The 24,841-nt window shown below is 59.4% G+C and overlaps 2 protein-coding genes across 3 annotated transcripts; both read right to left on the reverse strand.

Moving 5' to 3' along the window:
- Positions 1-1,088: 1,088 nt before the first annotated feature.
- SEMA3G (semaphorin 3G) lies at positions 1,089-15,342 on the reverse strand. Of its 2 annotated transcripts, none has more exons than XM_019799398.2 (16): positions 15,174-15,342; positions 13,291-13,451; positions 13,130-13,192; positions 12,759-12,878; positions 12,402-12,492; positions 12,162-12,278; positions 11,769-11,914; positions 11,452-11,566; positions 11,289-11,358; positions 10,838-10,982; positions 10,358-10,484; positions 10,165-10,256; positions 9,527-9,568; positions 8,561-8,789; positions 8,152-8,291; positions 1,089-6,914 (listed from the first exon to the last, which is right to left on the reverse strand). In XM_019799398.2, the coding sequence occupies exons 1-16, from the start codon at positions 15,280-15,282 to the stop codon at positions 6,474-6,476; spliced, it is 2,208 nt and encodes a 735-aa protein (XP_019654957.1). In that variant the 5' UTR covers positions 15,283-15,342; the 3' UTR covers positions 1,089-6,473. The 2 variants fall into 2 exon arrangements, with proteins under 2 accessions (XP_019654957.1, XP_002919044.1); XM_002918998.4 differs by having other exon boundaries at positions 1,090-6,914; positions 10,358-10,589.
- A 5,128-nt stretch (positions 15,343-20,470) lies between these two features.
- Positions 20,471-23,342, reverse strand: TNNC1 (troponin C1, slow skeletal and cardiac type). Its single transcript, NM_001304864.1, is given in 6 exon segments — positions 20,471-20,613; positions 20,700-20,836; positions 21,047-21,161; positions 21,425-21,571; positions 21,776-21,806; positions 23,314-23,342. Coding segments are annotated over 6 exon segments (486 nt in total). The 5' UTR covers positions 23,338-23,342; the 3' UTR covers positions 20,471-20,581.
- Positions 23,343-24,841: the final 1,499 nt, after the last annotated feature.

A 24,841-nucleotide genomic window follows, 5' to 3' on the forward strand; every position in this document is an offset into this window, starting at 1 on the left:
GATGGGAGTGCTTCTACCTTGTAATTCAGGAGCCTGTTATTTCACTGTCAAACACCAGAGGGCACTGTTAGCACAGTGAGGAGCTGGAACGTTGAGAAAGCTTGCTTCTATTTTGGGTTTGCATGGCACCTACTGCTCTTCGCTTGTTCTAAACACTTCCATTTGCGTTTATTCATGAGGTGCGCTTCTGTTGGGTTTAGAGATTAGTATAAAAGTTACTGATGACACTTGCATCACAGGTCACATCCTCAGACAGGTCTGCCTTCACGGTCTGTCCAGACCCAAAGTGATCCTTCTAATTCCAGCTGCCCTCCTCCTACCCCCAAAAATGAGGACTGCCAGTCCCAAGGGAAATGGGTGATACACTTCTGTTTTTCTTCTGCCCCCCTCTCCTTACACACACACACACACACACACACACGCACACACACACTGACATCAAGGCCTCTGGTTAGTGACATCAAAGGCTCTAACCTGTGGACCAGACCAGAGGTTGCTATGAGCAATAGCATCTCCATTGGCCCTGCCCCCAGGGACACTGTGTTAGCTCCTGTATGCTCCCAGACTGGCTGGAGGTGAGTTGTAACATCATGGGGGGGCCCCAGGTGTGAGAAGTCTCCCTACTGGCTAAACTAGGAAGCCCCATTCCAGAGGCGTCTGCTATTTGGAAGGGTCTCGTGCCTTGTACATTTTTTTCCAAAAGGCAATGTGGCAATTGGAGGCCATAAACCAAAAAGTTGATCTTTTTCAGAAAACAAAAAACGAAAACCTTGTTCTAGCTTCTCTGCAGCAAACCACCTCTAGCGTGTGCAACAGCTGAGCGGTGCAACAGCAGGAGGCCCGGATGGAAGGAGAGAGGCCCAGGGCTCCTCCCCCTTGTCTTTGGTGTAAACTTTTTCCTTGACCCTGCCCTAGGAGCACCTCTGATAAACAGGAAGGCATCCACGCCATCAGTGTCCATCCCCCTCAGAGCATCTGAGACCCGTCTAGGCCATCAAAGCCATCCCCAGACCCCAGGAGCATTCTGGAGGGGACTCCAGACTCACCAAAAACAATTCCCCATTGTGTTCCCCCCTCTTGGAAATCAGGGATTTGTAAACAGGCCCTTACATTTAGACAGGTCCTGCCCTGTCTTTGTGCTGGTGTGTTTTTTCTTCCCCAAACAATGTCCTTTCCAGCAGGGCCAGCCTGTTCACACCATTGTCTGAGACCCTTGGACTACAGGAAACAGCACCAGATTCTTATCAGCTGGGGGTGGGAGGCAGCATGAACAGATGAGGTCATGTCCATAAAGCAAGCTGCTGGTCTGCCACATCATTCTTTTGTACCTTTATCTGTGAGAGCAGAGGCCCCCGCCCCCGCCAACCCTTGTCCTCCTAACAGGCCTATCTGGGCTTTGTGTGTCCCTACTACTGTCGTTCTTTCCATTTGATGACAGACACCTGGACTCTGCTGCAGGCCTCTGTTGATTCATTTTGGAATCCTTGCAAGCCCACACCAGTCCCCTTTTCCTGGTCTTCCCTCTCTGCCCAGTGGGATGCTTATGGAAGTGAAACACACCCCATTGGGATGGATGAGGGTACACTCGGTCAGTCATCTTCCTCCCTGGGGGAAAGAGGTCAGGACTGATCACCTGAGTCCCCCTCTGCAGGGTCCCTGAGTGCAAGCTCCTAGCTGACTGCTAAGGTCAGGGTGAGGATAGGGGCAGGTGTCCCTTAGGAGGCCTCCCTGGAGTCCGTGCAACACTTCCCATCCTCAGCGGAGAATGCTCTTTGAAAAGGCTGCATTGAGGAACCAGGAGTTTCCTTAGTGAAAATCCAGCGGGAAAGTGAAAGGCTTCATTAGGACAAGGCCTCTAGGGAATGGGCCCAGTAGCGGTACCCAGTACCCACGGCAAGGGTGAGCAGGGGCGGGGCAGTGGGAAGCGGGCACAGGGCCACAGCTGCTGTTGCCTCATCTCCTGTTCCCCAGGGGTGGGGGGTGAGTCCGGAAGGGGAGACAGGGCAGGGGCCCAACAGCCCTTAAGTTCCTCGGCAGGTATTGTATGAAACCTAGCTCCACCCACTCGCCGTCTCCCTACACCAGGGCCAAGTTTGTAGTCAGGAAACCTTGGGGATTTGATCTTGGTGTGGCCTGAAACTTCTCCTTTGGGAGACCCTGAGAACCAGCACTTGGGGAAGGCTGGGGTGGATCCCTAACTAGGAATGGAAATGGGGCTGTCTCCTAGCTCTAAGAAGGTGATGTGGCTGGCTGGAGAAGCCTCAGTGCACTGGACTGGCAGAGGCACGCGAGTGAGTTCCCTGCCCAACCCCCCACCCCTGCTGAAGCTGCATCTGGACCCATGGAGAGGACAGTCTGGCTCCTGATGGCTGCTGCCTGCTCCCTCTTCCAACTGGGGGAGTCGAGGGATGTCTAGAAACTGACCTGGGCTTCGCTGAGTGCAAGGGGACCATTTGAGAAAGTGTGAAGAGCTGCTTTCCTCCTCTATTCTGCTCCCTCCCTACCCCCAGCCTTCCTTAGAAAGAGTCTGTTGGACTGCTGGAAAGCCATAGACTTGGGGGGAACCCTAGCCACCCACAGAGGATCTTGCCAGGAAGTGGGCTGTGGAGGCAGACTGGGTATGGGAGGATGGGCAGAGGCCAGGCCCCAGGGCCAGCAGACTGGTGGCTTGGCAGCCCTAGCCCTGGGATGGCGGGTCCTGCTCAGTGCCTGGCATGGGAAGCCAAGTTGTGGCTCTTCCATCTGGGAGGCCAGGGCCTCCAGAGTTTACAGGCTTAGAAAGCAGAGATCAATAAACTAATCTCACATGGCAGGGGAAGGAATTAATCAAACCCGTGTTTTCCCAAAGTATGCTTCAAAACAGTAGAAGCATGAGATGGTGATTACTTGATGGGGAAAAAAGGACCCCAGGTTTGGGAGAATCCTGTAGCTCACAGCAGACATGCAAATTAATGGGACATCATCCTGGGCTTCTTAGGCGTTTCACAGGGCAAACGGGCTGCACACACAGCAGCTACTGTGGGGGCTCAAGGGACAGAAATCCCCATATTTATTTGACCCTTATCATGCTAAACCCATTTGGGAAATGGTGACACTGGCCCAAAGACTAGGGGATGTATGAGATTTGGAGGAAAAAGCTTCCAGAGAGAGGGAGGCCCCCGAGGCAGGAAATAGGACTCAAGGTAGGAAGAATGAGGGGGAGAAGTCCAAGCCCAAGGGGTGGGAAGGGGGGAACAGAGCTGCTGTGGCCTAGGGAGAGAAGGGGCTGTGGAGGTCAAGTGCCTACCAGGCCTACACTCCGTGCCAAGTGGGGGCTGACGATGTTTCTCAGGCGGTGGTGGTGGAAGCTTAGGGCAGGGCACCGCGGTTCCGTTCTGCCAGGCCCAGGGGCAAGAGGAGGGGCCCCGCTGCTGGGCTGCAAGATGGGACAGATGACCGACCGACTTGTTAAGCCGCCTGCTCTAGTGTGGGCTGAGGGCCTGTACTCAGCACACTAGCAAGAACCTAGTCTCCCTGGCAAGATGTCCATCCCACCTTCGAATCGCGCCCGTCTTTTGCCATCTCCCTGCAGCAGCACTGGGCTCTGTTATTTGGGCAGGGGCATAATGTCACTGGGGGAGTGGGAGCCATCGGTCAGTGGCACCTTCAGCAGCATCCAGACTTCCCCTCCTCCTCAGAATCTTCAACCCCTATAGCACAGCCCAGCACCCCAGGCAAGAGCACAGTGGCCTTAATATACGTTGGTATGTGGCCCAAGACGAAGACAGGCACCAGGCCAAGTGTTGCTGTTAGAAATATCAAGTGTTATTGTGGAAAAGGAACAAGGCTGCCTACGTGCTCAGCTGCCCTTTGCCAGCATTCTTTTTTTCTTTCTGACTCAAGATCTTCCTGAAGCCCATGAAGGTCAGTCTCAGAAGCCTGAGGGGCAGGAGTTTCTTAACTTAATAAGCCATCTCAGTTTCCTAGACAAAGCCCTTTGACTCCTTCCTTCCTTCCCCTCATGCCCATCTCCCTCCCTTCTAGAATATACCCCTTACGGTGGCCTTCTCCCTCCTGGAATGGATGGAGAGGCTCTTCCTTTCTAGCTCACACAGATGGCATCAGTCAATTTAGAACAGAAATACAGAGATACAATAATGATATAATTATGTGATATAAATATTCATTTCATCGCTCTCTTTGTAGGTCTGTGTGGTAGACCACCGTGTATCCTCATCAGAGCACAGAGGTGGTCATGACAATAAAAATAACAATAGTAATTATGTGAAGTGTGCTCTGAAGACAGAGAAACCACAGGGCCGATCTCAACATATGAATATAAAAATAGAATTCACACATAGAGGCATTTCCAGGAGTTAATCACACACAGTACCACAGGGGTGGGAGGTGTGGTGAGTTGGCAGAAGCTGTCCATAATTTTCTAAGGGCAGGTGTTCGTTGTTCAGGATTTTGAGCTCCTCTTCCATTTTCCAGAGTAACTTCCCCCAGAGAACCCTGCCTGGAGCGGCCATGCCTGCAGCGGCCATGCCTGGGTCCAGCCTAGAGGACACTGAGAGCCTGGACATTTCTTCCTTGCTTCTCTGGAATAGAGGGGCTGCAGCCCTGAGCACCCATTCCTGGGGCTCCGTGCTCTTTCTTGCCACTCTTCCATGGCCTCTGCTCCCTTCTCCAGCCCCCCTCCCCACAGTCCTCCTCTCCTCTGCTTTTATCTGCAGACATCCCAGCCACAGCAACCCCAGGCCCGAGGATTCCCAAGGGGTTGTCAAGTCAATCTCAGTGCCTCTGGTTCACTGCCCGTGAAGTCAAAGAGGAAAGGGGGGCCTATTTCGGACCCCAGTTCTCTGGGTGTGTCGGGGTGACTCAGATAAGATCCAAGGCTAGACTCACAGTCTGGGTTTGAGTTCAATGGAGCAGGAAGTCCTGTCCTGCTTTTTATCTGTTTTTTTTTTTCCTCCTTTCTTCCTCTTGGTTGTTCTCACGGAGGGAATCTCGAACCTGAAACTCTTGTCCCCCTCCAGTTGGTTTTGTGCGTCACTAACCTGCTCATTTGCAGGCTGGGGATGACTTTTCATTCAGTCCTCCTCCTCCTCCCCTCCGTGCTCCCCAGTCCAAGAAACACATCGCCGCTGATGGCAAAAACACCTCCCTACACACCCAGACAAAATGCATCCTGGCCCCGAGCCTCACCCCCAAGAACCGGCAGGACTTAACAGGCTCTTGCCCTCCATTTTTTTTTTCCCTTAAAAGAGAGAAGTCTTCATAAATGAAACCATTCACCACCAACCCTTACTTAGTAGAAACCAAAGATTCCAGGGTGGGAAACATCTGGTTTTCCTGTGGCTCCTGAGCTAACTGATGCTATCCTGGGTTCTTGAGAATGCCTGTCCTGGGGTCCCATAGCCCATGCTAGCGCCTCTCACCCTTTCCCCATCCCAGAAGCCTCCAGTCCTCTGTGCCCCCGGGCAAATCACGTGCAACTGGTCCTCCCACCAGCTGCAGCTTGCTGAGGGAGCCGCCACATTCCGCCCTCCCCAGCTGTGGGCATGCTTGCATTGCCCAGTGAAAGACAGCCCCCTCCTCCTGGCCTGCCCATTCCAGCTCCCCTCGCCCCACCCCAAGTCCACAGTGAGGGGGGATGACATTCTCCTAGAATCCACCCTCTCCCTGATCATCAGCATGAAGACCCTGACGGTGGGAAGGGAGAATCCCGGCAGGAGCTCTGGGCATCCCAGGGAACCTGGCCTGGCCACTTGGGGTCTGGGAAAGGCAAGTCAGACTGTGAGACACCGCTTGGTTTATGAAGTAGGGCCTGAGACCCAGACCACCCCTGGGTGCCAAGGAGCTCGGGCTGTCTACACTTCTATGATTCTGTCATGGAGAAGAGGGGTGGGCAGCAGCAGGGAGCCACCAAGATATCAGGGCACAAAGTAAGGGGAGGTCTTGCTGTGCCACCTTCCCAGCACCTTCCCTTCCCCACCCCAAGTCACGCTAGGTCCTCTTGATGGGTGCTAGCTTAGAGGGTACTTCCATCCTCCTCTGGCTGCCTGAGGGCCCCCTGCCCAGGCACCTCCTCGGACGCACCCACACACCCACTCAGAATGGCCATTGTTCTGCTGGCTGGGAAAGAACCACCCAGCCTTCGCAGGGCCGGGCACAAGCGGAAATGCGCTCTGGGGGCCATATCTGAGAACAAACAGCAGGCCCACCGGGGCTGGCAGCAGCCAGAGGGTGCTGGCTCCAGCCTAGGACTGGGAGCACAGAGGGGCAGGGAACAGGTCTCGGACACGGGGCCCCTCCATTGGGCCCCAGCCTTTCCTGTGGGCAGCCTGGTAGAAGTATGGGGGGCAGAGACTCCCATCTCTAAGAGGCAATTGGGCATGTTGGCCCCCCTCTGCCCTAGCTGGGTGGGTGGGAGAATCTGGGGGCTGCCGGGCCACCCGGTCCATCCCGACCACCCTCTCCTCCACGCTCTCCTATGTGGCCTCCACCTCCCGGGGCGTCCGATTGCGCTCGGCCTGCACCCGGCTCTTCACCTTCTTGCCCAGCTCCAGCCCCGCCCAGCTCTTGCCCTTGGCCTGTTTGCTCCGGCTCCTGGAGGAGCACCACACGCGCTCACAGTACTCGTCCACCCGCGGCAGGTTGGCGAAGCCGATGAGCTGCAGGATGTCCTTATACCAGGCCTTGGAGGGGGTAGCGGCCAGGCCTCCCCGGGCGGGGGGCTCCTCTGGTCTTGGCTCCCGAGGAAACAGGCTGTTGAGCTGCGAGGCCACGATCACCTCCAGCGCCAGGCGGACCACGGTCTGGGAGAAGCCATGCTCCAGTGTCTTACAGGTGTAGATTCCGGCGTCCAGGGGGCTGAGTCTTCGGAACAGCAGCCCCTGCTCGGTCTGCAGGACTCGCTCATCCGTCTTTACCTGTTGGGGTGTGGGAGGGTGTGAGGGGGGCACGGAGTAGGGCACACCCCCCATCAGTTTCTCTCCCCGCGGTTCCAGAGTCACAGCTCAGGGCCCAGCGCTGAAGCACTGCCCTCCCCGCTCTCACCTGCCCGGGCTGGCCTCCTCCTCCGGACTGTGAGCTACTTGCAGAAACAGGACGGGGCTTGCGAAGGAAGCTTTTGGTTTCCCCCTAGTCAGAGCTCTGGGGCACCTACCTCGGCCTTGGGGGCCCTGCCACATAGTCCCAGGGACCAGAGTGTGTAAAGGTACTTATGGGCTTTTATTCAGGGGGTCTATACCCATAGCCCTAGGACCAGAAGTCCCCTCCACTACACACACATACACACACACACACAGCCTTCCCTGTCCCTGTCTGCACTGTTTGCTCCCCCAGCCAGGGGTGGGCTGAGTGCCCACCCCAGTGCAGGAGGCAGGAGTGCTACTCTGATCGGGCCTGGACCCTGTCTGCACATCTGCACGTGGAGGCTGGACCGCTTGGGCGTGACTATTGTGTAACCGTCTTGTTGCTCACTGCCTCTGGCCTCCTGGGGGTGTCTTCCTAGTGCCTAGCCCAACAGCTGGCCCAAAGCTGGCCTCCCCCAGTTCCCAAGCTGGAAGGAGAGCCCCTCCTGTAATCAACCCACTCCCTCCCCTTCCCTGCCCACGGGAGAGCCTCCAGAATGGTTCCTCAACCTGCCCCACCCACGCCCTCCTCAGGCCCCAGACCGAAGCCATTTCTGGGGTTGTCAGACCTTTCCGGATGGGGGAGGAGAGGGCCTGGGCAACAGCTGGACTCCACGGAGAAAGTGTTGAGCTAGGCAGTGGGTGTGTGTGTAGGGGTGTATGTGTGTGCAAGTTTCAGTATAAGTTAGGCTCAACCCCGGGCAGAGGAGAACCAAGAACCCCTGGGAAAGAGACCCCTTCAAAGATGAGCCATATGTGTCAGCATGGGGAGGCTTCTTGACCAGCCCAGCCCCCGCTTCCCTCTCTTCCACCTCTGCTGCCCCACCGCCCAAAGCTCAGCTCTGTGCCTGGGAGTGGGCAGACTCCCATCGCTGGACCCCTATCTCGCCTGGGCGTTCCCGGAGGTGACACTTTTTCTCAGTTGACCTTGGCAGGATCCCCCCAGAGCGGCTCCCTAGGGGTCAGGACTTGGAGTTCAGGGAGGGATGTGGCATCAGGACGTGGGCAGGCTGGAGGCAGGGCGCTTGCTCACCTGGTCGGGCCCCTGGCCTCCTGGCTTCTGCAGAAGCCAGAGCACGGCTGCCTGGGAGGACCTGGGCAGGCACTCCAGGAAGGTGCTGTTGTGCTCTGTGCCGTAGACTGTGGTGGCCACTGCGGGGCCTTCAGCCTCCTCTGGGGGAAGGAGGAGGGGGGCTCAGCTCAGAACTGTGGGACCCCGGGGCCCCCACCAGTGCGACAGGGACCTAGGTGTCCATCACTCTGTCCGAAGACCCTCCACCCACCCCCTGACGGGAGCTGCCTGTGTAGGAAAACCGAGGGCGGGGTGTTAAGATGGACCCATCTGAGGCCACCCTTCCGGGGGGGCCGTTGAGCCCAGGCCAGAGGGGCGAGGAGTGGCCTGTGGGAGCCCAGCTGGCACCCCCATGCCTGCCACCACTCACCTTCCTGGCTCTCGGCCAGACACTGCAGGGCAGGGTTGCCATGCCGAACGTCCTGCCTGCGGGACCGGTGCGTGCCGCTGCCGGGCCGGTAGCGGGTGCAGGAGGCGCCGTCCCAAGCACAGTATGGGTCTCGGGCCAGGCAGCACTCGGCGCAGGCGCTGCCGTAAGTTTCACAGCGGTGCAGCCGCAGCTGGGCCACGCCGAGCCTCGAGCCCACATACAGCATTTGCTGGGAGGGACACAAGCAGAGCCAACGTGAGCCTGGGCCCCACCGAGAAGCAGCGAGGCCCTTGGCCCCCTTGGGCTTCCTGAGACCTCCCCACGGTTTGCAGGCAGTCTTCCAGAACCTCTTGGATGCCTCCCCAGATCCCAAAAACGTTTATCACACACCTGACCTACATCAGACCCAGTGCTAGGCCACGGAGGGCACGGGGCAGACCTTTTCCCTAAGGAGCTTCTCCAGGCCCTTCCTGCTGGCTGGCTTTTGCTCTTTACCTCAGTAACCTTTATCCTGACTTACCTCTGAGCTTAGAAGTATGCTCTGCTTTAAGCAATCCCAATACAAAAGTTGGGCTTTACCCAAAGATAAACCGGGGTGGATAAACTTGAGATTTTGCTACTTGCCAAAGGACGCAGCCGACCTCTAAAAAGTGGCTCTCCCCTATTTGATTTAAATTCTGGATTTTGTTTTCCAGCATGAAGCTGTCTCCCCAGGGGGCTGGCCTTTGTGGACCTCCCCTTCTCTGAACACAGCCTCGCTTACTCAGGGCTCCCACTGCCCACTAGTTTCATGCACGGGCATCTCAGCTCCCTGCTGGACTCGCAAGCCTCATTGGAAGGCCTCATCGGGCAGCCCCAGGGCCTGCTGCAGCACCGCTTTCCAGCAGCCAGCAGACTGGCGCACTCAAAGTGCTTCAGATGTGGGGTTAGAGGAAGGAGGAGGGGTGGGATGGCAGCTGCTCTTACCCTTTTGACAGAGATCTCCATCTCAGTGATGGGTGTTGGCACCTGCGGAAGGAGGAGGGCCAAGGGGGGTGGGCTGGGGCCAGACCTCCCCTGGGTCCCTGCTTCAGCCTCCTCCAGCCCTCTACCTCCCAGCCTGGGTCAGTGCCCTCCCTGGCAACTGCGGCCAGACAGCTTTCCCAGACGTCGGGTTATTAGAAAGGTCCCCTCACCCTGGCTGGCCTCCAAGGAGGAGGCTTGGCGAAAAGCACAAAGCTCGTGCCCCCTCCCACAGCCCTGTTCTCTAGCAAGGAGGCAGCGGCCCCACATCACCTGTCCCGTGTCAGGAGCACAGCAGTCCCCCAGGTGGTGCCCTGCCTGGCTCTATAGAGGGGCCCACAGAAGCCCTTAGGGACTTGGGGTCTCAGCTACCCCTTCACTGCAACTTGAGCCTGGCAGGGCTTTGTCAAGGGGTGATCACCTTGGACACCCCTCCCTGAGCCCTCCAACTTTTCTCTGGGCCCCACGGCCAGACAGAGCATCAGCAAGGCCCTGCAGCAGCGAGATTCTCACTTTCACTTCCACTAGCCAGGCCTAGACCCAGCAGTGGGGCTGGGGGGGACCCTTCCCATCAGTACCCCCTCCCCCCAGCCCGCCCTCACCTTAAACACCTGGAGCTCCTCCAAGACCACTTCCTCGGACTCAGTGGAGCCCCCACCCTGGAGGGCGAGGACCTTGAGCACGGAGCCTGAGTCTAGGACAGGGAAGGAGGGATCAGTGGGAGAAGGAGCGCCCCGCCCCCTGCCGGCACACCTCCCCAGCCAGGCCACCCCACTCCCCACTCAGCCCACCCACCAGTCCCCAGGAAGATGACGTCATAGGTCCCGTCCTCTGCCTCCACGCGGTCCACCACGATCTGATGCAACTGCTGGGCCGGGTGCGTTTTGACAAGGATGGGGCGGCCCAGCCGTGGCCGCACAGTCTGGAACATAAGTGGGTGGGCTCGGGCAAATTGCAGCACCTCGTCTGGGTAGTTCTTGGTGCTGCCAAAGGGTCGTCCTGGCTGTGCTGTCATCTTGCTGGGGCACTGCGTTGGCAGCAAAGAGAGCACTGAAGCATCCTGGGACCACATGTGCCACCCCCCAGCCTGTCTCCAGGCCCCACCGCCTGGGCATGCTGACTTCGGAGGGGCCGTGCTTGCCGTGGCTTCTTAACGTGGTCAGGGCTCTGCTCCCCTCCCTACCCCACCCGGCCCTTCTGGAGCCCCAGCTCAGCCCCAAGGTTGTCCCAAGGTGGAGTCCCTCTCCCCTGGCCTGGCTCCAGGCAGACACTCACCACTCCAGGCCGAGGGAAGGGCACCTTGCCTCCATAGGGTCCCCACTGGTGCTGGGGACCATCTTGGTGGGCAAAGGGCCCCTTGAAGACCTCCCAGATATCCTCCATGTGGTACACACAGACAGCGAACCCCTGGAACACGGCACTGCCGAGGACGGACAGGGACAGTCAGGCCAGAGTGGCTGTCACAGGTGTCAAGGAGCCTGGCTCCTTGGACAGGACAGAGGGTGATGGTGCCTGCAGACAGCAGAGACTGGAAAACAGGACACCCAAGCAAAGAAAGACAAAGAGAGAAAGAGAGAGAGAATAGAGTCTCCAAGTCCTTGAGTCAGGGGCAGAGACAGGGACCCATGGTAAAGTCAGGACACGAAAGCAGAGGCTCAACAGAGGACGCTGGGGGTGCAGAGACTGGACCAGGGATGGGACTGCGAGGGGAGGCCCGTGTGCCCACCTGACTGTGCTGAACAGAGCATACACCTCAAGGGTCTTCCCTGAGCTGGGCCACAGCAGGAACACATCCTCTAGGAGACAGAAGGCCACCGTCAGTGCCCCCCACTCACTGGCTCTGAGCCCTCCGTACCCACACCCGGGCCTGCCCCCGGCCATGCCCTTACCCAGCTGGTCAAAGTGGGTCTCGGCACCACCAGGGCCAGGCACGGAGCACACCAGCCTGGCCTTGAGAAAAGTGCTCCATTTGTTCACCAGCACTCGCTGGCCGCCTGCGTCATTCTGGGGGGTGAGTGTCAGAGTCAGCCTCGAGCTCCACGGGGATGCGCCCTCCTCCTGCTCCTCCACCCTCACCCTTGGGGGGAGAGGCATGGATGTTGGCTTCACACCCTTGCCTCAGTTTCCCTCCTGCTGCTGGTGGGGACAGGTGTAGGAAGGGGGTGCAGTGAGGATCTGAACCTCACTGCCTCCTCACAGCTCTCACCACGCAGACACGGCCCACGCGGCTGACGGTGACACGGCCTGGGCCACCATCGGGCGAGGGCACAGTTTCCGAGAAGAAGAAGTACACCTTGTCATCATCCTGGTCCGAGTTGTCGGCGATCCGGGCGGCCATCACGAACCGCGGGTCTGGGAGGTGACAGGGTGCAGCTGGTTGGGGGGGCCTCACAGGGGAGGATTGGGTTGGGGGGGAGGTGCTGAACCCAGCGGGGAGGGGAAGAGGCACAGGGACCCCACTCGAGGCTGGAGTCCCAGGGAGTAGAGTGGGGTTGGGCCATCCCTCCCATCCCCACTCCAGTGCAGGGCTCTCCTGCCTCCCTGTCAGTGCCGGGGGCAGACCCCAGCCAGCCTTGCCCTGGGCAGACCCTGGCCTCACCATGTAGGAGGTTCTGGTCAGAGTCAGAACGCAAAGCTGGCCGAGGACCCCCACTCCGGAAGATCATGGCCTCGCGCCCCAGGAAGTCAGCCGTGAGACCCGTGTAGAGCTCCCCACCTGGGTGAGAATGGGGCAGAGTCAGGGGAGGAGGGCCAGGCCCCGTAGCTGGCCCCAGCCCTTCCAAAGGACATCTGCCAGCCCCCCTCTCATCATGCCCACCCTGGCCTGAGTGTCACCCACCTACAAAGGTGCTGGCGAAGGGACTGCTGGGCTCATGTGGGCACCGCCCCCGCCCACTTGCCACACTGCCGGGCTCAAGGTGGAGTACATGCTGGGGGAGAGGGAGGAAGGGAGGGAAGGGTGTCACCGGGGAAACAGCACCAGCCCCCCACCCGGGCAGTGGCCATCACGTGCAGCTGGAGAGTGGGCGGAAGACACCCTCATTCAGGGCCTTGCCAACGGGGTCAGCCTGGCACAAAGATGCCTTTCACACCCCTGACCCCTCTGCCCCGAGCCAGGCTCAATGGGGAGTGTTCAGACAGCAGGGAGGAAATGTCACTGCCTCCCAGTCCCTTGTGGGGACTGTCCCAGGCTCACCTCCCCACGATGCCCGACTGTGATGAGGGCACAGGTGGGCTGAAAGGCCCCAGTGCCACACGCCAGCAGGTGGGTCCGGTTGTAGGGCCGCAGCACCCGTACAAAGTTGGCACACTCCACCTAGCACGGAGAAGAGGGGTGGGGTGGAGGGGATGAGGGGGTGCTTATTGTCTCCTTGGGCCCCAGGACTCAGCCCTGCCTGGCTGTTCAGCTCTGGGGATCTGGGTGGGGTGACATTCTCACAGACCTTCAAGAGCCCTCAAGATCTGCTCCAAATGCCCCTAGCACAAGTACCTGGGGGAGTGGCCACAGGGGGTCAAGCCCTGGGTATTGGTCAGGGCTGGGGGGCAGTCACTCCTGACAGCACTCACCAAGGGATCTCTTCCCTTGCGAACACACTCGTCCTTCTGTCCTGGATGCGGTGGCCACAGGACCTGAAAACACAGCCTGGCTGACTCCTGACCTCACAGCCTGGTCCCCCGCTGGCCTCCCAGCTCTCAGGCAGATCCTCCCCTCCATCAGTCCCGCTCACCTCCCGGGGATCCAGCCACGACTGGTCTAGCCGCAGAGAGTAGATGGCATCGCGGCCCCCCAGAAAAAGGCGGTCCCGGTACTCATCCAGGTACATGGCCCGAAGGTCCAGGGAGCCCCGGGGACCCAGAAAGACAGCGGAACGGTTGGCAGACAGGAGATCTAGGAGGGAGCAGGTTGGGGGTCAGGGCCTACCGCTCAGCCCGCTTCCCCTGCTAAGGTGTGGAGGTGGAGGGCTCAGCTGTGCATTTACCCCCCCCACACACACACTCACATCTGGAAAGTGTTTCCATCCACAGGCCTGCTGGAGGGCTTCTGGGAAATGGCTTCTGGGGGTGGGTGGGACAGGGGGTTCTGAGTCCTGCTTCCTAGCCCTTCAGCCCTTGGTCTCTTGATCTTTCAGTTAACATCTCCTTCCCCATCTGTGCCCACCTGTGTCCTCTCCAGTCCCCAGGGAAGTTGGCCTCATTGGCAGAACTTATGGTAGCAAACTGGGCAGAGTGCTGGAAAGAGCCTGGAAGAAGGCTGGGTGAGTGTGAGCTGTGGGCAAGGCTGACTCAGTGGGAGAGGTGGACAGACAGGGGAGAGCATGCCAGCAGAGGGAACACCTGGCAAAGGCCTGGGTATGGGAAAGGCCAGGTAGGGCCGGCTGGAGCCCAAGGCTCTAGTCCAGGGACGTGACTAAGGAAGTCTTTCTCCTCCATAGACACTGCCCTTCCAGGCCCCAGTGGCTCCGGGGATGCTGGTTCCAGGAGCTGAGGATCCTGAAATAGGTTCCTGGGGTTTGGCTAGGGATGTGGAGGTGACAGGTGGCCGAAGGGGCAGGCAGCAGGATATGGTGGCCACCCTGGGGAAAGCCTGCCCAAAGGATGACCCACCCAAAGTGGCCAGCCCAGTACCCACTCCATCCCCAAACTCATCAACAGCCTCTTGCAGGAAGCCCTCCATGTCTGACAGCACTTTCAAGGGGATTTGCCCTATTTAGGCATTTTCCTATAGCCTGACTTCTGCCCCAAACCACAGCTCCCAGGACAGGACCACATTCTCCCCTCCAGACCCAACTACGGACTCTCCAGAGTAGAACCATGTCTCCCCTCTCAGACTTCCCAGAGTAGGCCTGGGTCTCCCCACTTGGATTGGGGCTCCCAGGGAAGCCGATCACCCCTCTAGTTTCCCCAAGAAGTGTCACGGAGCTCCATGGCGCAGGGACCTTCCCCGGACCGTCCCCACATCAGAGCAGTCTGCACCAACTGCAGTCCGGCATACCAGGCTAGATCTGCAGAGGAAGCTCCTGGGCCAGGAGGGGCAAAGAGGGGAGGCTGGGATGCCCCCACCCCACCCCGGGCTGTGAAGAGCTTCTGGGACAGAGAGGGAAAGACAAAGGCCGGCATTGTGAAGTGGGAGACGAGAGACAGACGGCAGCGGGGCTAGGCTATGGGAATCGGGAAGGGACTCCGCTGCAAGCCACTGCCCCAGGCTTGCAAAGGCGCCCAGGCTGAGTGCACACCTCTGGCAGACCTGTCCTCTCCGTCCCTCCCCATCTCTCCCACTGCCCATCCCTACTGAGGCCTCTCAGGGCCTCCATGCCTCTCTCCTTTTCTCAGAAGCCCCCTCAGGACGTCCCCCTGTGTCTCTGTCTCTCCCACCTCCACCCTCCTGGGACCTGCCTCTGCCCTCCCAGTTCCCGCCTCTGACGGCAGCTGGAGCACCATCTCGGGAAATGACCGTGAAGTCCTTCCCACGGGCTGTGTGGGTAGTGACTGCATCCCTCTGGCTGGCAGAAGAGACTGCCAGGGGCTGGCTGGGACCCCACAGCTGGGGACGGGATGTCACAGCGTCCTGGGCTCCCACAGACGCGCCCTGGAACAGGGCGAGCACCAGTACCTCGGTAGGAGAGCCGCAGGCGGGGCACGCTGGGGCCAGGGCTGGTGCTGCCCCTGCGGAGCAGGAGGCCCCCCAGGAGGCAGCAGATGGCCCAGGCCGAGGGGGCCATGCTGGGGAACCAAGGGCACCACGCTGCCTGCTGAGCCGCTCTCCTTCCACCGCTGGCCGCTGGTTGCAGTTTGCTCCGTGGCCGCCAGGCCTGACACTTATAAGACAGCGACTCCACCCCCTGCAGGGCCAGGAAGGCGGGGAGGAGGAGGGAGGGAGGGAGCGAGCAGCGGGAGCCCCCCTCCCTTGGTCATCCACCTGCTGCCTCTCTTTCCACCCTCACTGGCATAGTTAATGCCTCTGTGTCACACTGGCTGGTTTCCCACTGGGGAGACTCTTCCCGGCTGGGGTGTGGGTGGTTTACATGAAATGTCCACAAACCCAAGTCCCCGGGCTCCAACAAAATGTCATGGGGGAACATAGCCTGGAAGGCAAGTGGGGGGTCAGAGATCAGAGGTTGGTGAGCTGGCAAGAGGTCTAGCTGAGCTCTCCTTTGCTCCCTGCCCTTCCATTGCCCATGACAGACACCCCACAACAGAGACAAACTGAATCTGGGCCCAGATCCCTGATACCAGGAGGATCCAGCTCCCTGAAGCACTGGCCTGACTCCCCAGCTCCCCTGGCAGGGCCCAAGTTGCCTGGGAGGGTCATTCCAGTCCAAGGGACTCCATGTTTTGCGTGGGGGCTTGAAGTCTGGCCGCACTTCATAGATCGGGGATTGGCAAGAGTTGAGCCCAGCCTCCTCCACCCGAGCCTGTCCCTGCCTGGCCTCCAGGCCCCTTCCCAGCTCACTGGGGCAGAGGACAGGATGCACTCCATGCTAGGGAACTCCCCCGTTGCCTTCGTCCCTCAGCCCTGCAGATCCGCCAGAGCCCCAGGGCCCAGAGTGTCACCAGGTGAGTGGTGGGTTCTTTCCAGAGCTTCCCTTTGCACACAGACCCTATACCTATGATCCCACCAGAGTGAGGGTGGAGGTAGGGCATCACCCCCTCCCCCATTCCCTCTGCTCCAAGCACTGATTCAGGGGCAGGAGAGCCACAGAAGAGGGACAAGGGAGAGCTGAGCCTGAGGGGTTAAATAGAGGCAAGTGAGGGGACCTTCTTATGCCCCCCATCCCACAGCAGCCCCTGTCTCTGCCCCCACCCCCCACTACCACTCCACCCCCCCTACAGCCCTTCACTCAGAATCTAAGGCTCTAGGCACTAAGATCTCAAGCTTCAGCTGGAGTAGGAGCTCCAAGGATTCTAGAAACTCCTGCAAGTTAGGCCTCCCAGATGGACCAGCCTGAGCCCTTAGATGGTGGTCAAGAAACTTGGGGACATCAGAGACCAAAGGACCTGGCCCAGGCCACACAGAAGGCTGACAGCAGGCCCTGATCAGCCCTGCCCCTTCTTCCTGGGACTCTCTTTTTCTTCTGGGACTCCTGGGGTACTGGGATCCTGTCTCCCCCATCCCCATCTCATCCCTGGAAGGGACACAGGTTGGCTCCTTGAGTCAGCATGGGAAGGACCCAGGAACCTGGAACCCTGTCCTGTCTCCATCTCCCCCTGCCACATACATGCCTCCTCCCAGGGGGTCCTGACCTGGCATTGGGCGAGGGGCTACTCAGCTCACCCAGCCTCTGGCTCCTCCGGGAAGCTTGGCCAAAGCCCTCCCCTCTTTGGGCCTCAGTCTCCTCCTTGCACGGCCAGGGAGCGGCCGCCTTGGGTGTAGCAGGCTCTACGCTAGTGAGGTGTGCCTGTGCAGGGGCTGGCACGGTGGTGATTATGTCATGGGCCCTCAGGAGGGTGGAGCCCCTCTGCCTCCATCTCCCTGGGGAGACGTTTCAGCCTGCAGACTGGGCTGAAGGCCAGCACCTGGCTGAAGATTGAGCTGGACAGCCCCTCAACTAGCATGTGGCCACCAGCTGTGAGCAGGGGCCCAGCAACTCCTCAGTCTGCCAGCTCGCCCTGGGGGTCTCAGCTCAGCCAGCCCCCCAGCTGGGGCTGCAGGGAGGCCTGGGTCTATTGGAGCAAGATGTGCCGGGCAGCCCACACCACACTGCAGACAAACAGCCTGTGGCAGGGGCTGGGAGCCCCAACTTTACTGTTAACTTGTTGTGTGGCCTCAAGCAGGCCTTCTCCCTCTTTGGGCCTCATTTTCCCAGCCAGGGAAGGGGGTGAGGATCTTCTGTGAAGCCGCCTGCTTGCTGGCCACAAGTTGGAAACAGACCCCAAGGTACCCTTGATTTCGCAGATCAATGGGTCCAGCCACAGGCATCTTGTGCCATCTAATGGACAAAGGGGGAACTGCAGTAGGTCCTAAAGGGGCCTGCTGCGTCAAGCCCTGCGCAGGGCAGTGGGGCCACCCAGCAGAAACCAAAGCCTTTGGGGCAGCAGGCAGTAACCAGACAACCGTACTATGAAAAGGCAGGAGCAGTAGGAGACTCCAGCGATTGCTTCTGATCAAGAAATCAAGGGAGCCTTCATGGAGGAAGCACTATCTCGGCAAAGGATGCCATAGCCCAGAAAAAGTGGAAAGGACCGAATACAGCAAAACAGTCAAAATAGGCGATGCACATGGGGGAGCTTTGTGCCCGGTGCTGGTGGGAGCTTGTGAGCCCACGCGTGATGTGCGTGCTCATGCGTCGGGAGCCAGCAGGTGGGTATATGGAGGGTCACAGCCCAGCCTCTCCCAGTGAGAATTCTGGGGTGGGCATGCCTGGAAGGAATGGATGCCTCTAGCTCTTCCCCAACCAACCTCATTCTGAAAAAAAAGAGACACTGGGACCATCGCACAGACTCCCCTCCCTGTGGACCCCTCTTTAAGGCACAACCCTCCCCCACCCCATGTATCCTCTTGATAATTGGCCCAGCCATCCTCCTGTTTTGTTCACGGAAAGCTTAACTCTTAGAGTTTCTCTCTTCTCCTTTCCCATCCCAACAGCAGCCCACATTCCCCGGGCACCCCCGCCCCGTCCTCCTCACCAGCAACCACCTTCTCCTGCCCCTACCTCAGCTACCTGTCCTCGTCCTCCAGCTCACCACCGATAAGGATGTGACCTTCAGCGTCTCCGTTCAGAACATCCCTTCCTGTGGACACCCCATCTTGTGCTCAGTATCCCCACTGCCCCAGTTCTTCCCACGTGCGTTCAGCCCCATTCTCCTTGCCCAGCTTGGATCCAGGCCCTTAAATCTTTCCCCAGAGACCCATAGCCACTCACCTTCTGTAGCCTCACCCCTGCATCTTGCATCGCCCTATGCCGGCCTCACTGGGGTTTTCCCCAGTGTTCCCTGCCCCTCCTCCTTAAACAGCTCCCTGCACTCCACATCTCCCTGCATTTCCTGTCAAGCTGCACCAGTTTTGTCCATGCCCACTATCTCCCCTTTACCTCACCTCACCCCTTTGATTCTCTCCAGTCAGGCTCCAAGGGAACCCTCATGTCCAGGTGGCCAAGGCCCCAGGGGCCTCTAGGTCCCTAACAGGGCCACCAGCTGCCTTCAATGTCCCCATCCTTCCCTCCTGGCTCCCAGGGCCCCTCATTCAGCCAGCATCTCTCCCATGCCCCTGGCTACACCTTCTCTCCCAGACTACCCACATGGGATGGCCGGTGTCCACCTCTGTCTATACCCCCTTTCCCCAGGGGCCTCATCCAGGACCGGAGCCAGGAAAGCCCTTCTTACTCTGAGGACGCGTGACTTTCCAGAGCTCTCTCTGCCCCCTCATTTAGCTCCAGCCCTGCCTTGACATCCCCACCACCCGCCCCAGAGGCAGCGCAGCTTTGACATGGACCAAGGATTCTCCATCTCTCCTGTGATTGTCCGACCAGAAAGGCACTTCCTTCGGGATCCCAGACCACTCTTACCTCGTGGCCACCGCATCTCCACAATCCCCATTCCAGCACCACATTGGTTTCCTCACTCCACTCATCACCCTCATAGCTTCCTGAGCTGACAGTAAATTTCACGAAATTAGGGATGGGGCCTCCCTCTGAAGGGTTCCAGCATCCGGCCCATGCCAGGCACAGGGTAGGGATGTGACTGGGGCAGGTGGGCCCACGGTGGCCCTGCCTCCTCTCCCGGGATGTCGTTGCTCCTGGGTGTAACGTGTAGGTCTTTGAGTTCTCCAGCTCCCAAGGGCAGGCCTGAAGGGACCCCTCCGCTCTCCCCGAGACCTGTCCAGGGACCGGACACCTCCTGTGGCTCTGGCTTTCCCTGGAGGCATCTCCAGAATTCCAAGACTGTCTCCAGAATGCTGGGCCTGTCTGGGGAATGCTGAGGCTGGGGCACAGGTGGAGAGGCCTTAGAGTGGCCGGGCGGGGCAAGGACAGCTGCTGGCATTCTGGCCGGAGCCTACACACTGTGACAGCTGTTGCTCCTGCGAGCACCACTGCGGACACCTCCACGTCCTTGCTGCCCCCCTCTCCAAGGCCATTGCCACTGTTGTGGCTGCAGCTCTGGTCCCCACTAAGCTGAGAGCCACCAAGCTTCACACTTCCATTCCATCAGGGAGGGAAAGTGGGCTGCTGGAGCCTCTGAGGTTCTGAGGAACTGGAAATTATGTCTGTGTGGACCTGGTGCATCCGACAGAACCCCGGGCTGGGAGCCACGTGGCTCTGTTTTCCTCCAGACTCACTGGATGGCCTTGACAGGTCCCTGCACCTCTCTAGGCTCTAGGGTCTTCAGCTTGCAAATGGGTGACTGGAGGGAGAGCAGACAGTGTGTCCCCCAGTCCCGGGGAGTCAGTGTTACCAGAGTGAAATGCAAGCGAGTGGGCACATGGACGAGCGCCACAGCCCACTGAGCCCCCGTAGCCCCTGCTTCTCTGCAACCAGAGCTGAGAAGCAGCCGGGCTGCCGTGCCAAGTGGCCTCTGGGGCCTCGCAGGGTGCTCTGCTCTCTCCAAGCACAGGACTTCTCAGCGGCCACTGGCAACCAAAGCCACAGCCCCCAGGAGCCTGTTCAATGTGATTCCTGGGGCACGACCAAGTCCAGATGCTGAATCTCCGGAGACGGGGCCTGGGCATCAGCAGTCATAGAAAGGAGCCAGTGGGCCACGGAACGTGGTGATCTCCAGCCTAATCTAAGCTGTCTGGCACAACGTGGTGTACGGGGATGCACAGAGCACAGGCTCGGGGATCCGGGAGGAAATGGTCATCAGAGCATCCACAGCCCCCTGGGGAATGAATGCCAGACACCGGGCCTCCGGGGAGCAGGGTTTTATTTGCATTCCCTAGGATAGGGCTGGGGGAGGCGGTCAGGGAGGGCCCACGGTCGAGGACACACCCAAGCTCACATCCTGGGGCCCTCGTCCCTGGCCCAGACCCCAGGGCCCGGCTGGAGTTGGAAGGTGGCACAGGCGGCTCTGGGTGAGGGTTGGGGTCTACTCCACCCCCTTCATGAACTCCAGGAACTCTGCGGAGAGAGGACAGGCCTAGATCAGAGAAGGGGCCTGGGCAGGGTGTGGGCAGCAGGGATCCAGCGTGGCGCCCCCCACTCACCATCATAGTCAATGCGGCCATCGTTGTTCTTGTCACCATCCTTCATGAGCTCCTCGATGTCGTCTTCCGTGATGATCTCACCCGTGGCCTGAAGCATCACCTTCAGCTCATCCAAGTCTATGTAGCCGTCAGCATTTCTGTGCAGGGGTGGGGGGTGAAGGGGACCTCAGAGCTCATGGTGCGGGCCAGAGGAAGGGAAGAAGCAAGGCAGGGCCGCCGGGAGGGAGGTGGGACATCCCATTCTCGCATTGCCCAGAATAGGAGATGGAGGCCTTCAGGTCACAAGACTGTCCCCCTTTCCCCACCTCTGCTGGGTCAGGGTCAGAGGTCCAGGGTCACACACTCACTTGTCAAACATGCGGAAAAGGTCTGATAGCTCCTCCTCAGACTTTCCTTTGCTGTCATCCTTCATGCACCGAACCATCATGACCAGGAACTCGTCGAAGTCCACGGTGCCGCTGCCTGCAAGGGGAGCGGCACGGCCGCTAGTGAGGGAGGGTTAAAATGCTCTCGGCGTGAAACCCCGGTGCTGTCCCTGCGTGCGTCCCCCTAGCAACTCCGTGAGGCGAGTGCGGTTGTCATGCCCTTTTCACGGATGACGTGACCGAGGCTCAGAGAGGCTAGCCGGTTCCTTCGAAGGCCCAGGGTAAGAAGCGGCAGAGCCGGGACTCGGGTCCTCAGCAAGCTGAGGGTGAGGCGGGTCTGCTGGAGGGCAGGGGGCTCACCGTCCTCATCCACCTCGTCGATCATCTCCTGCAGCTCCTCGGGTGTGGGGTTCTGGCCCAGCATCCTCATCACCTTGCCCAGCTCCTTGGTGCTGATGCAGCCATCCTCGGCGCCCAGCACGAAGATGTCAAAGGCTGCCTTGAATTCTGTGTCCGAAGACGGGGGTACAGAGAGGCCAGGGCTCAGAAGCCAGGACCCCAGGAGGCCAGACCTCTGGGGCTACCTGCCAACTGCCCAGAAGTTTCCCTCCAAGACCTCTGAGGTCACAGTGAGAGGGACCCCAGCCTCTGGGGTCCTCATGCTCTCCCAGCCCGGCCCTGCTGTACCCCTGCGTGTGCTGGGGCACTCACCATTTTTCTGCTCTTCGGTCAGCTGTTCTACCTAGAGAGGAAAAGAGGTCTCAGGACTCAGATTCAGGACTCAGCCGCTATTAAGGAAATCAACCCGTTCCACAGATGGGGAAACTGAAGCCAGGAAGAAGCAGGCCATTCCCAGGTCACAGTCCTCAGTCTTCCCTCCCTGCCCCCCAAAGCCCTGAGGTGACCCAGCTGGCCTCACTGAGGCTGGTCTTAGGGCCAGGGTGACAGGTGGGCACCCCCTCTAGGGCCAAGGTGACCCTGAGTAACAATAGTCAGTGACCACTCAATGCTCTTTTGGCCTCTCTGCTGAAATCCAAGCTGGGTGGCCTGAGGGACAGCTGTCCCTCAGGTTGGGACAATAAAACCAGTGTGGGGATGTAACCTGACCGGGATGGCCACTGGGCTATTTTTAACGGGGGACAAAGTTAAACCTGGTGATTGTTCTGGGGACTCTGGCATGCAGGGGGTGGGGCAGCGTTATCTGGCCCCCTGGCCTGCTGGTGCCTCAGGAGCCAAAATTAGTCCCCAGCCCCACCAGGCCTTGTATGGGCACGGGGTGGAGGGCTGCCCCCCCTCCAGCTCCACAGACTCCTGCAGGATAGGCAGGGACGGCCCCAAAGCCAGCTGGAGCCCTTCCCTGCCCAGGAGTGGGGTTGTGCTCCCACGGCTGAGGGAGCGGTTCCCTCAGGGACAGCTGTCTGGGCTGAACGTCCTTGCCTCTGGGGCAGGGGGAGGTCAGCAACACCCCCTACTCCTGGGAGGGACTAGTATCTGAAGCCCGTCAGTGCACCCCAGGATGCTGAAGGGACTTGGGGTGACCACTCTCCAGCCTTCACCCCTGGCTAAACCACTGCACCCTGAGCCTGCCGGGCCTGATGGGGGCTGCGGCCCCCGTTCTCTATTCCTTCTCCCCTGTCTCTCCCCTATGCCCAGTGCTTCCCTGCCTACCTCAAATTTCTAAGTCCCTTCTCCAGCTCAGGATTCTGGCTCTCCAGCCCCTCCTCAAACTCCTGTCCCACCCTCCACAGCATCTTCAGCCATCCAAGGAGCTGGAGGTAGGTGGGGGATTATAAGTGAGAGAAGCAGAATGTGAGGGGCAGGGATGGGGGGGTTGGGGACAGGGAGACAGCAGCAGAGACTCAGAGGGACAGCTGGGAGGAACAAAGAGATGGAAAGAGATGGAGAAAGGCAAAGATCCAGAGGCCACAGACAGGAGCGAAGGGAGATGTGACTGGAAGACAGTGACACAGGCTGTAGACACTTGGGGACAGGGGCAGACATGATGCTAAAAGCAGTGACCTCCTCCACCCACCTGAAATCTCCTCTCAAGACCCTGAACCCTTCACTCCTTCCACACCCTGGAACTGGAACGCCATTTCCACCATCCCCTTGAAGGCCTGGGCTGAAAGTTGCCTGGGCCCTCTCCTGGCTACCCACCACCTTTGTGGGGTGACCTCGCCCCCCAACGTGAGTTGAGTGAGCCCCCAGTGGGCCCACCCACCCCAGCCCTGCCCAGCCCAGTCCCTCACCGCAGCCTTGTAGATGTCATCCATGCTGGCGGCTCACAGGGCAGGCTGCTGGGGTTGCCAGCCAGCCCTGGGCTTAAATAGCCCTGCCCCACCGCATTCCGGCTGGCCCAGCCCACCCCTGCGTGCAGTATCCTCCACCCCCTCCCCCAGCCCTGGTGATCTCAGGCTGGCCTGAGTCCCTGTGTCCTCTGCCCAGTGCAGGGAGCAGATGAAGGGCTGCAAGGACCACGTCTTTTTCCCTCTGTCCTCCATGGCTCGCAGGGGACTCTCTGGAAAGTTTCTTGAATGAATGAAAACATGAGCCAAGGACAGGACAGGTGCTGCAAAGTAGTGGGCTCCAAGCCAGGCCCCTACACACAGCAGCTCAACTCCAATCAGGGAGGTGGGCAATATTATTTCCACTTTTCAGATGAGGAAACTGAGGCTCCTGGAGGGCTAGTGACTTGCTCAGGGTATGGCTGACTTGGCAGACCCTGCCTTAAGCTAAACCTGTTGGGGAGGGGCAATGCTGGCCAGCAGTATGCAAGGAGAGGCCCCACATGCCAAGCTCAGAGTTTGGTGCTGCGTAATTGTTGGAGAAGGAAGTCAGTGACCCATCTTAGTACAGAGCAGTGTGGAGGCCTTCAGCCAGGGGTGTCAGAGCATCCATGCCCAAGACCTCTCATCTCCCCAGGGAGAGCAGTACTAGCTCTGGGCTTGGGTAACCTGCATTAATCACTCAATAAACACACCTACAGATGCCCCATCTGTGCTAGACTCTTCCCCTCCAGCTCGGTTAGCATCTTCCTCTTCTGGGTCCAGGTCTTCCCCTGGGTCAGGGCTCCATCTCTGTGCTTCTTCATTCCAGCACTGTAGTTTCTGAGTCCAGGGCCAGCTTGTCGCCCCCTCCTTCTGAGCTCTGGTAGGACACCATCTGGGGGTCTTGCACTCAATGGCCAGCACATATCCCTTCCTTCCACCCACATACAGAGCCCCCTCTTGATAACCATAGCAACTCCCTGCCTTGAGTGCTGCGCATTGCGTGGATTAACCCCATACAATAGAGGAAGTCTCCAAGTCTTGGAGAGGTTAAGAACTGGCGCAGAGTAACTCTGTCCCGCTTGAGCTGTAAACACGGCTTGTACTTTCTCCTTCAATTCTCTCTTGCCCTATAGGGAATGAGCCCGGGAGCCAGGCGGGGCGCTATTACTGCCTCTTTTCCGGAGGGGGAAACAGAGGCCAGGTGGAGCGGTGACTTGCTTCGGGTAGCCCGGGAAGTGCGACGTCTTCTGTCCTCCCTTCCCGGGCACCCAGTGGCAATGCCCAGAGCTGCCCCCGCCCGATGCCTCAGTTTTTCCCGAGCTGCGATGAGCGCCGCAAGGTTCGATTACAAATTATGCAAGCGCTCAGGCCTCTGCGGCCTGCGCACGCGCGCCGTTGGCGGCTGCTGTCAATTACGCGAGAGGGGCGGGGCGAGGGCGAGAGGAGGCGGTGCGGCCAAGATGGCTGCGCGGCGCGCGGCGGGGGCGGGGGGCGGGTGGGGGCCGGG

Source organism: Ailuropoda melanoleuca, chromosome 4 (assembly GCF_002007445.2).
Source record: "Ailuropoda melanoleuca isolate Jingjing chromosome 4, ASM200744v2, whole genome shotgun sequence".
Taxonomy (NCBI): domain Eukaryota; kingdom Metazoa; phylum Chordata; class Mammalia; order Carnivora; family Ursidae; genus Ailuropoda; species Ailuropoda melanoleuca.

Coding starts and splice junctions, on each gene's coding strand:
- SEMA3G (XM_002918998.4), bottom strand. CDS start 15,282: ATGGCCCCCTCGGCCTGGGCCATCTGCTGCCTCCTGGGGGGCCTCCTG. Junction 11,359..11,451: donor GACCCACTTTGACCAGCTGG/GTAAGGGCATGG, acceptor TCTGTCTCCTAG/AGGATGTGTTCCTGCTGTGG. Junction 8,790..9,526: donor TGGAGATCTCTGTCAAAAGG/GTAAGAGCAGCT, acceptor TGTCCCTCCCAG/CAAATGCTGTATGTGGGCTC.